This window comes from Ambystoma mexicanum, chromosome 11 (genome assembly GCF_040938575.1).
Source record: "Ambystoma mexicanum isolate Mex_15411 chromosome 11, UKY_AmexF1_1, whole genome shotgun sequence".
Taxonomy (NCBI): Eukaryota; Metazoa; Chordata; class Amphibia; order Caudata; family Ambystomatidae; genus Ambystoma; species Ambystoma mexicanum.
In genome coordinates, this window is record NC_090934.1 from 1,285,231,247 (window position 1) to 1,285,243,416 (window position 12,170).

The 12,170-nt window shown below is 44.8% G+C and overlaps 1 protein-coding gene across 1 annotated transcript in view; it reads left to right on the forward strand.

Moving 5' to 3' along the window:
- The window catches only part of ATP8B4 (ATPase phospholipid transporting 8B4 (putative)), a 5,389,235-nt gene that overhangs the window by 600,486 nt on the left and 4,776,579 nt on the right, over window positions 1-12,170 (forward strand). Inside the window, exon 5 of the mRNA XM_069624764.1 lies at window positions 6,764-6,825. Within this exon, the coding sequence (XP_069480865.1) occupies window positions 6,764-6,825 (62 nt within the window). The remainder of the gene's footprint in view (window positions 1-6,763; window positions 6,826-12,170) is intronic.

Genomic DNA, 12,170 nt, shown 5'->3' on the forward strand with positions numbered 1-12,170 from the left:
AAATGTGTGGTATATTCCTTGTCATTCAAAAACAAACAAGGTGCGTTACGAAAGATGAGGCCTGCCGGTATAATGCTCGCCTTCAAATATTCACAGAGAAAGTGACCATGTAACTCAGTTCGGAAAACCTTTTTCTTTAATTTCAAAAGGTCCTCACCAGTGTTTGCTGTAGTATTGGGTTGGTTCACACCAGGTGGGTCAAAAAGGGATTCACCTTGAAGCAATTCTGTGATTTCTTCCTCTGTATTGCTCAAAGTGGCATTTTCGGCCTAATCATCTATTAGTTAGACAGTAGGTTGTACAGTGTAGGGGATCCGTCATGAGGAAATTAGTTTATTTATGACGATCCAGACATCCATTGGCATCCTCTCTCAATCAACCCATCTTTTCAACTCACATTCACAGCACCATTCAGAAGATAACATTCAAATGGATTGTGTCCTCCCACGTATTCCTTATCTTTTGATATTTCCAATAGCCAGCTGAGCTGTTTCGGAAAATAAATGTCAGCAGGGGGCGCTGTGCGTCGATGCCTGTCAACTCGATGTCCCTCAGAGGCCTCCGCCTCGATGTCGACGTCACCAAAGGTATATAAAGCATGCACGCCGCCCGCTGGCATCAGTTCTGTTTTTCTGTGGTAACGCTTCGGATACGGTACGCTTTGTTCCTTTGTGAAGGGAAAATCTTTGAAAAATCGTTGGAAATCTTTGAGTAATATTCAAAATAATGGCTTCGTCATCAGCGTCTTCCACTCCCAAGTCGGGTTTCAAGAAATACTGTGACTGCAGTTCAAAAATGTCCGTCACAGACCCCCACGAATATGCTTGTGGTGTCTGGGACCCGCTCATCCTTCATCAGAGTGTGAGGACGGCCTTGCCTGCATGATGCCAGTGGGTTAGGAGTTCAGTAGGTCAGATCCTGTTGATCATGCAGAGGTTACGTACAGGCAGTTGATGTAAAGGGTGGTAGAGTATATGGGTTGGGCTAGTATTTGAGGAAGATGACTTAACTGACATTTTGGACAAGGGACCTCAATAAGACCCTATTGTGCCGTTCCATGGCTACCAATTGGGGGGCACCTGAACTAAATCCAGCTGTCAACAAGAAGTTGACCTCAAAATACAGGGTATCAGGCAGTGACCCTCTTTATCTATCAAAACACCCGACACCAGAAAGTCTGGTGGTTCAAGCTGCCACCTCAACCATTAGACAAAAAGCCTACCCTACTACCTCACCTGATAGGGATGACAAGCATTACCACGCCCTAGCCAAAAAAGTTTTTCGGCTAGAAGTATGGCCCTAAAATCGGCTAACGCCCCATGCACTTTGGCAAGGTTCACTCACACCCTTTGGGGGTGTGTATCCATGGCGGCTGACCATGACCCCACAGGGGAGGAACGAGACAGGTTTTTAAACATAGTCAACAATGGGAAAGATGCAATGTGCAAATCTCTCCAGACTGGTCTCGACCCTGCTGACAGTATCAGCAGAGCTATGTCAGCTAGTACAGTTCTGCGCAGGTTTGCCTGGTTGAGAAATTCGGGATTTGCTCTAGACGTATTCTATTATTCGGAAGCAAGGCTGATAAAAGTTTGGAGAAAGTACAGACTTCAAAGGCAGCAGCCAAATCACTTGGTGCTGCGATCAGACAACCTCCAAGTCACCCCACAGGTATGCCCTGGAGGGGTAGGTCCTTTCGTCACTACTCAACATTTGGAAGGGGCAGAGGACAACCAGTTCAAACAGGCCAAAGAAGATTCCCCCCGTGGTGGCCGGGGAAGAGGTACCAAGACTGCAGCAGCAGCGGCTACTTTACCATCTGTCACTGCGACAGCCGCCCCAAAACCTCTCTGTGGACTTAGTTCACAACACCCCAGTGGGAGGCACACTGTCAAAGCATCTGACAGAATGGCAGGCTATTTCTTCAGATGCATGTGTATTGGAGACAGTTACCCAAGCGTACTGCCTTCCTTTTCTAAAAAAAAGCCTCAGAGTCATCCACTGGGGAACAGCTCTTACAAAGTTCCAGATCCACTCCTTATGCAGAAAATACAAACTCTGCTAGAGAAAGGTGCTATAGAACCAGTACCTATAGCGGAGAGGAACAAGGGTTGTTACTCCTCATATTTCCTAATTCCAAAAAAGGACAGAGGATTGAGACCCATTTTGGATTTAAGAGACTTCCAACAGATTCCTAGTTCAAGATGGTAACTCTTTCTCAGATCCTTCAGGCCCTCCAGCTTCTCGATTGGATGGTATCATTGGACACAGACAGTACCTGAGGTTCGCGGCTGGCGGTTCTCATGATCATTTTCGGGTTCTACCATTTGGGCTGACCTCCGCCCGAGGGTTTTCATCAAGTTGATGGCGGTTGTGGCAGCGAGTCTCGGGAGAGGGGCAATTCACGTTTACCCCTACCTGGACGATTGGCTGATCAGGGCCAGTTCTCCCAAACAGGCCTTGGAACATCTCAGCTCCACCTGGCACTTCCTTCACAGATTGGGGTTCTCCCTCACCTTCAAGAAATCTCACATGATACCATCTCAAAGGCTCCAATACATTGGAGCAATCCTGGATGCATCCTTGGGAAAAGCCTCCCCACCAGAGGTGAGGGTTCAAGACATTCTGCAGATGGTGACCAAATTCCAGAATGCCTAGCATCTACCGGCCTTGGATTTTTTGAGGTTGCTCGGCCTCATGGCATCCTGCATTTATCTGGTGCCAGAGGTTAGCCTGAGAATGAGATCTCTCCAATGGGTTCTCAGGACTCAGTGGTCCCAATTCTCAGGAAGGATGTCAGACCTTCTACAAATTCCTAGCAGAATCTCACAGGACCTTCGGTGGTGGGCCTGCCTGGAGAACATCTGAAAAGGAGAACCGTTTTGGACACCATGGCGAGAGATAACAGTAGTGACAGACGCCTCACGGGGTAGGGGGTCCATGCCAACGATCTGACAATCAGCAGTTGTTGGTCTCCATCAGAGTCCAAACTACACATCAACCTTTTGGAGCTGAAGGCAATGAGACTAGCGCTGAAGTCCTTTCTGCCATGGGTACGGGGAAAGAATGTCCTAATAATGACAGACAACACAGTGGCCATGTACTACCTCAACAAAAGAGGAGGTGTAGGGTCATTACCATTGTGCAGAGAAGCAATGCAGTTCTGGTTCTGGACGATACAAGATGGAATCTCCCTATTGGCAGTTCACCCAGCCGGAGTGGAGAATACAGCGCCGGATGCTCTGAGCAGGCAGAGCACAGTCTCACATGAGTGGGAACTAGCTCAGGAAGTCCTTCAAGAGATCTTCACCCTTTGCGGAACCCCTCAAGTGGATTTGTTTGCATCAACCGGAAGTGCGTACTTTATTGCTCAATGGAATTTCCTCCAAGAGGAGCTCTAGGAGAAGCGTTCCTAGTGGAATGGGATTTTCCACTCCTGTATGTGTTTCCTCCAGTCCCCGTCATTCCTCACATTATCAGGAGGTTGAGAAAGTTCAGGAAATCCATGAGCCGAATTGCCCCGGATTGGGCCAGGAGGACTTGGTACCTGGACCTTCTGGATATGTCCATCTGCCCGCCAATACGTCTTCCACAAAGAGAGGACCTTCTCTCGCAAGAGGAGGGTTGGGGTCTCCATCGGGATATCAGGACGCTCAGCCTTCACGCATGGTTTCTGAAAGGCTGAGATACAAGGATTGGGACCTCCCGGACGACGTAATGGAGATTTTGCTTTCGGCAAGAAGGCCAGCGACCAAATCTTTGTACCGCGGCTGTTGGAATAAGTTCTGCAGCTGGTCTAGAGATAAGAATGTTGACTCATTTACATGTAATACAACAATGGTGTTATCCTTTTTGTTACAGCTAGCTAATCTGGGGCTCCAGATTAGTACCATTAAGGGATATCTGGCAGAACTTTCTATATTTAAGCGCACTTCAGAAGAAGTTTCTTAATTTATAATACCTCTAATTGTCCAATTTCTAAAGAGATTGACAAATGTTTTCCCTTCAATCCCTTTTCAAGTCCCGATTTGGGATCTCAACTTGGTGTTGAAGTTCATGGTGTGTGCTCCTTTTGATCCATTACACTCCTGTTCTTTAAGGCTACACACCCTGAAAACCATCTTTTTAGTAGCTATTGCATCTGCCCAAAGGGTGAGTGAGCTTCAGGCGTTGTCCTGCAAGCCTCCTTACACTATTTTTTATAAGGATAGGGTGGTGCTAAAAGTCTCTGAATTTCATCTCACACAGAAGATAACTTTACCATCTTTTTACCCCCTCCTCATCCTAGGAAGGAAGAGCAGAGGCTTCACAGGCTTGACCCTAAACGTGCACTAAGCTTCTATATCACTAGAATGGCAAAGTTAAGACAGGATAATCAATTATTCGTCGGCTATTCAGGCTACAAATTGGGTATGGCTATCACCAAACAGACATTATCCAGATGGATTATATTGGCAATATCTGAATGCTACAGACTAGCAGGAAAAGATCCTCCAGAAGGCCTACAGGCTCATTCGACCAGTGGCATGGCAAATCCCTCTGCATTACAGAGAGGAGTACCAATAAAAGAAATGTGTATGGCTGCCACATGGTCGTCTGTACATACTTTCACCAAACATAGTTTAGACTCTTCCTCGGGTCAGGAAACTGGTTTTGGTAAAGCAGTGTTGCATTCCGTGCACATACACCCATGAACGTTATTAAATTGTCATGTCAATTCTGACTCCCTCCTCCAGTAAAACTAAGAACTGCTTTGGGAGTGTATCAAAAGATAAGCAATACGTGGGAGGACACAATCCATTCGAAGAACAAGTTACTTACCCCTGGTAACGTCCTTTCGACTGGATGTTCCTCCCACGTATTCCTTATCGCCCCTCCAAACCTACCCCACAGTAGAATTTCCCTTGCGATTATAGTCTGCGCTCTCTCAGGAGGAGAAAAAGTCAGGTATGGGATAAATCCTTCTTTCAGAAAAAACTGAACTGAAGCCAACGGGCGCTGCACGTGCTATATATACCTTCGGTGACATCGACATCGAGACGGAGGCCTCGGAGGGACATCGAGTCGACAGGCATCGACGCACAGCACCCCCTGCTGAAAAACATTTCTCCAAAGCAGCTAAACTGGAAATTGGAAACATCAAAAGATAAGAAATACGTGGGAGGAACATCCAGTCGAAAGAACGTTTCTAGGTTTCTAGGGGTAAGTAACTTGTTCTTCTCACTCACAGCATTGCATGCATACAGGGCAGGGTGTAGGGAAATACAAGACACAACAATCTCCTACAAAAGGCCTGCATTTTTTATTCTCACATACATTGGAGCACCAGAACAGATGACTTTTCTCCACCGCTTGGACTGTAGCATTGAGTATAACACATTATTTACCGCAAAGATATCATGGGGCAGGTAGATAATTGTCAAAAATGAGGCAGGAACAGAGAATATGAGAGGGGTAGTATGGATGAGCTGTTTGTCACATCTGAAAATCTCAATAGACTTACAAGACACACCTAAGTGAACCCAGAGGCAAGGTTGCAGACCCCGGGGTTAAACACAAAAGATCTGGGGCGCGACAAAATTATTGATAATTGTCTGAGGTGAAAGGACAACGAAATCTCGTTCCCATACATAAAATGGCACATGCATGGCTGAGATTGAAGCAGCAGTATTTTATTTTAAAAACAAATTCTTGGCACTGATTAAAAACTTAAGTGTATAGAATAGAACACACAAAACATCTGAATGAGTTAGGAGAGTTTAAAGTGTTATCAGAATTTCTAATCAAAGGATCGGGTCAATCTTCATGACTGAGCATTGTTAACTGGGTGCTGTCATACTTCCAGAAATGCACCATTTTCACAGATGTAATGACCCCTACTTGTCAGGACACGGTATTGGGTTATGTATTATTTGTACGGTGTCCACTTTTATACTAACAATGTATGTACAAGAACACAATGATTGGACCAACATAGACAGAAAAATTGAAAATAAATAAAACCGAACTAGTTAAGATAGCTGGCAAGAGACTGCAGTTAGAAAAGGTGCCTGGTATAGTATCCCTTGCTCACTATTCTTAGAGAGGCACAGCTCCTCCCTACTGATGAGGTCCAACTAGACCGAAACACGTGTCTGGGGATGCTGTTGGTACTCTTGTTCAGAGGAGAATTGCCTGGCATTTCGGTGCTGGACTGCCCCAGGGCAGGACAAAGACTGATATGTTTAGGATATTTCTTCTCTGTGAAAGATAGTGAGCTAAAGACTCTGGGTAAGTCTCTCACAACCAGGACTAATGTCTGGCAGAGAGACTCCCAGGACCCCCCTTGTTAATTTGCCTGGTATAGTATCCCATGAATTCAGTTTGGAGAGTTCACTCAGTAATAATAATTGTTTGCTGATGGAGTTCTTTTGTCCTTGAGTGAGCAACTAATGTTTCTAGTCGTTTTGCTTTAGGTGTAATTGCAGATGTGGGGATGTTTTACTGCTATGTCAGGTTCCATCACAAACACAAGTCCCTTAATTGTACGATTGTTGCGTGGCAATATACTAATGAATGTTAGGCCCAGATGGTCCTGTCCCATTGTCACCAGATGTTTATGGGAAAATGATACCAATAAACATGAAATGTCTTACTACAAATATCAATTAATTTAGACCCATGCTAGAGTTATGCTCACTGTAACTGTCAGCACAAATGGTAAATGTATGTCAACTTTTAAAATCTAGTAATGCTTTATTGTGAAACTATTTTCATTTTTTAGTTTCGTCATAAAACTGATAGGAAAGTGAACAATCGGAAGTCACAGGTTTTCATTGGTGGCAGGTAAGCAATATTTGAAAGCATTGTTTTAAAATATTATCTGTTTCAATGCATTGTAAACTGATTACAGTTTAGAATAATGTCTACAGTTTAGACACATTTATTCACATTACTGTTTAATGCCTTAAAATTACAGTGGTATGCAAGGAGGAGATGCATTTGCTAAAGGGAAAAATAACTGGATTTTATCGGTCCCAATGTTGGCTAAATTACTATCAATAGGGCAGATTAGGTACATGTTAATGTGGAGTGTATTGTAGGTTCGTGGTTGGTTAGTAACATGTATAGCTACTGTAAATATGGCTGCACCTTTTTATTTGAAGCATGTTAGTCAATCCTTCATTGCACAAAAGAAGTGAAAGCCTGGAGTTCAGACATATAGGTGAGAAGGATGATGTTCCTTATAGGTAACTTAGGTAGTCATTCACACAGTTTCACTTCATAGGTTTTTTTAGTGGCCCATTTGGAACCTGTAACCCGCCCTCCATCTTTATTATTTTAACTTTCTTCAGGTTTATTTTATTCATGCAACCCACGCTTGCAATCCCAAGTTTGTGAGAGCCTTTACCGGGGGTCTTTAGTACAATTATGATCCATTAAAGCCCCACGCCTCAGGTATTATTGCTGTTAGAAGCAGAGATTGACGTTGGGTTGACCACGCATCCCTTTTCCTTTTTAAGAAAATGCTTGCATGTTTTCATGTTTTTGAATTTGGAATAACAAAGTGAAGGTGGATTCTGCAGGTGTGTACGTTGCCAAATAAGCACACTTTCAACGCATGCTGTGTGGTTAAAAAGTGATGACTATGTTTGCACTTGGGTGTGCTCCTGGCCCAAGCTGAATCACTGGCACCCTTATAATGGTACCCATCTACTTCTGCTTTCCATAGCACAGAGGCACCAGCATTTGGAAGTCAAAATGGCAACCATCTAGAAACAAAGTTATATGCAGCCTGATAGGTGCACATGAGAAACTGTATCAGTTGTTGATGAATCACCGTTCAATGACACATTTTTCAGGAAGATTGTTTAAAAATATACAAATAACAATTCCCATCTTTACCCATGTCTGTACCAAGGGCACTGCTGGCCAGGAAAATTATAATATTAGTCTGGGGAGGAAGGATAGCTCAGGGGCAACACGTTTGTCTTGGAAGCAAAGCAATACAGCACAACACAGGTGCGAATCCCGATCCCGCGCTTAGAAACCACACGCTGGTATTAAGCACGTTATAAAAGAACAATAAAATTGTAATAAGTCTGCGAGGTCCAAAGCAACCTGGCATCAGTGAGGTTTTATATAACAAAAATAAAGACTCATCTCAAATGCCATTAATATTTACACTGTTCTGTCATACCTAGTGGCATTCTCCTAGCAACCTACAAATGGTGAGTTAGGAACACCTAAATCAATAGGCTGTTATATGATCAAAAGCAAAAGGTATGTTCATACACTATTAGTTTTCACAGAAATGCATGTTATAAACTTGCCATTCACTTATTGCTCCTGAGAAGAAAGAACAAAAGGCCGGGAACGCTCTCTCTCTGTAGGTGCGATACTAGGTGGTTTTGGCACAATCCAGGAAAGTCATCATACATTCATTTAACCTTATTCAAACTTCATGTATATGTGAAGATGTCACCTCAAAGGCCTGGTCTGGATCCATTTCAGATCCTTGGAGTCTGGGCAGAAGAACATGATTTGGGAAAATGTATAGTCATTACATACAGTTTGATTTGTACTTAGGACAGCATGATACACTTTATCTTGTGTGATGAATCTCATGATGTCGTCCCTGCTCCCTGAGGGGGAGACCCTTTCCATGATGCCACAGAGGTGAGCTGCTACCCGATATTCCCCCTGGTGGTGGTACACAGCGGGTGGATCTCAGGGGGGGGGATTCCCCCTCTGGGATACAAGGAGGACATCAGTAGCCAACGCAGTACAACACACATTCATCCACCTTTCCTCATCTTCTTTGCCTTCCACTGATCCTATAGGTTCCTCTACGTATCTCTGTTATAGCATTGATATTACTACTGAGACAAGGAAGAGTAGGGCTGACTCCATGGAGCTGTCCCCTCAAAGTACTGAGACAAGGAAGATCAGGACCAACTCCACTGAGTCATCCCCTCAAAGTACAGTGACGAAGAAGATACACAGAGCCCTAACCAACCTCTCAAAAAACCTGAGTAAACGGTCTAGTTATCCAGTCTCAAGTAGCTTAAAGATGGAAGAGGGACTAAAACTGTTGTTAGTCCCTCCTCGGAAGCACTGCAAGCAGAGGTCCTTGCCCACACTAGGAGGAGCTCAGACTACAGCTGCTGACTGGGACGAAATGGGGAGAGTTCCAGAGTCCCTACCTGCTTTGCCGAAGTGCGGCATGCTGAGAACGGGCCAGACTGAAGGCCCATTGCAGGAAAGCGCTGCACGATCCAGGCAAGTAGTTACGCACTGCGCGGCTTCACAGGAGAGTGGCAGAGCCATGTTAATCAGCGTGAGAACAGTAAGCAGCAGAGAAGAGCTGCAGGAAGATGAACAGAGACCAGAGAAGGAAGCGAGGAAGCCCGGAGAGAATGTACAGGAGTTGCCCGGGGGCATGTGCGGCACTTGAGAAACCATTGTAAAAGGTGTCTGGGGCCCGCGTTTAAGAAACCTATATGAAGGAGTCTGGGACCAGCAAATAAGAAGTCAATACAAGCGGGTCTGCAACCCTTGTATGAGAAGCACAAGGGGTCTCAGACCCACATTTGAGAAAGGCAGACCCTGCAGGAGAGTACACCAGGGCTGCCTAGTCAACAATCAAGAGGAGGCACAGGAAGGGGCCTGGGACCCACACATGAGAAAGACAGCCCCTGGCAGTAGAATACACCAGGGCTGTCCAGTGAACTGCTAAGAGAAGCCTAAGAAATACCTGGGGAAGGGAGATATTCTCCCAAATACAGTGAACTATCAAATAAAGCCTGAGGAAGGCCTGGGGAAGGGAGACATTCCCCCAAACAAAGTGCACTATATGGGAAAGCCTGATGAAGGCCTGAGGAAGGGAGGCATTTCCCCAACCACATTGACTTGCCAAGAAAATCCAGAGAAAGGCCTGGAGAAGGGGGACATCCTCCAACCACAGTAGACTGTCAAGACAAACCAGAGAAAGGCCTGAAGAAGGGAGAGACTCCCACCTACTTTGTAAACCATACCGTCCAGAAGAAGGGAGTTGTTCTTCTGGACCCTGAAGAGACAAATCCATTTTATTTGTGTTGTAAGTGTGAGGGATAGAAGTAGAATTTTGACACAGGATGGTGGACTTTTTAGTTATGACATTTCCTTAGTTTTATTTGAGGCTGGGAAACCCCCTCTCAGAGCTAGGGTTAGATCATTTAGTTTTCTTCTTTTGGTACAAAATAAACATCTTTGCCCAAAAGCATGCCTCATGTGTGCCATTCTCCTCCTTCCACACCCCAACACTTGACACCATTAATATTGTATTCAGCAAAAGATGGTGAATATGATTGGTTGCTTAGCTGCCTTTATATATGTTTCTGAATTTGTAAATATGAGTGATTAGCTAATGGTGTTCAAGAACTGCTCCTTATCATATTTGTTGTTGGTTTTCTTGATAAAAACACATGACTATTTAGAGGTGTTTTAGTATAGTACACAGTCAGATGTCATATCTTAAACGGGGGGTAACTCATCTGTGAAGATGAAAATCTGAAGGGAGACTCACCATAAATATCAGGTGAGGTTGGAGTAAGTTGTCTGATTATCAGAGAACCACGTTTTTCCCAACTTTTCCCTCTAAATGGCCTGACAAAAGATTCCTGGGTTCCTTAAACTACATATATTCATCCAGGTCCTAAGCACAGGTGTCTCTGTGGACAGTCCCTACCTTATTGACAGCTTCATGGATGGTCAAATATTTCTCCATGCAGCCATTTATGTTCTCCTTTTTCGTGCGGTCTGCTTCAGGGGAGCCTGGAGACACTGGGTCTGGGGAGGCCATGTGTACAATGGCCCCTGTGCGGAAGATACCTTTGAAGTGTACATGGTGTTTGGCACCTTTTGCATTTCCCATCCTGCCAGCCCCCTTGGGAGCGCACCGCCACAGGTGCAAACTGCCATTGATAGTGGATGGGGGATGAATGGGCAAGAGGCGTGCAGAAAAGGGCCGGAACACTGCTGAAGGGAGACACAACTATGTGGATTGCAGGGGCGCGGTCTGCATCAGGGGAGCCTGGAGACACTGGGTATGGGGAGGTCATCTGTACAATGGCCCCTGTGTGGAAGATACCTTGTAAGTGTACATGGTGTTTGGCACCTTGCCCATTTATAATGGAGGGGGGATGGATTGTTGTAGAGAAGGTGAGCGTAAAAGGGCACCAACCATTTTTTCATGCCCCTCATAGACAAGTGTGCGTGTCCTTGATTCACTGAAAAATGGAAACAACTATTCATAAAAAGCTCTTTTGTATTTTATTTTGTTGCTGATTTTGATGGCACAAATATACTACACATTGTATACTTCGGGTTGCAGCACAGTGTGGGAAAATCCAATCCCCTGTACTGTCCGCTGTCACTGGGGAATTTGGTGTGAATGGCTCCAACGACACAGGCGGGTATTACTTGTCGAACACGGTATCCAAGCCTCCCATGAAGCCACCATGTAAACGAACGATAGGCCACCAGCCTGTACCATCTGTGGAAGAGAAACCTACATACTGTATTTAAATGAACCTGATAAGTGTACAAACCTTAGTTGAAAATGCATCCTGTATCCTATGGCATAGTTGCCTGTACAAATGCTACTTCATGGATCAATCAGCTTGGGCTTTAAAGTGTAGACACATTACTAAAGTGAACACCCATGCAATCCATAACGTTTGGGGCACAGAGAAATATTGTTTCTGAGTTGAAATTGAAAGACACATAAGATGACCACTATGATTTCCCCAAAGCGCGAGAGATGTATTGAATTGCCTGACTACATCCATTTGGCAGTGATAGATCAAAGTTACGGCAATATATGAGATAAACAAGAAATGTTAGTGGCCTCAGTGGTCAAAATGACATCAAATCTAGAGTACACTTACTCATTACTTGGATTGCGAGGGCAAACTGTTGCGCGAAGTTCGTTTATAAGCACCATCATAATCCTCAACACAGACCTTGTGAGGCAGGCTGCCCTGAAGTCATGCAGCTCGGTAACACATAGCAGTGGTGTCTCTTCTTCCGATATCTAGGCCAAGCATCCAGAGTTTTCTCTGCAGCAGCAGTTCTCCTCCTCGGTTGGCATGACCTCACACCCATTGCAGGTACACCAGGTGGAAACGTCTTGCATGCGTCTAGGCTCT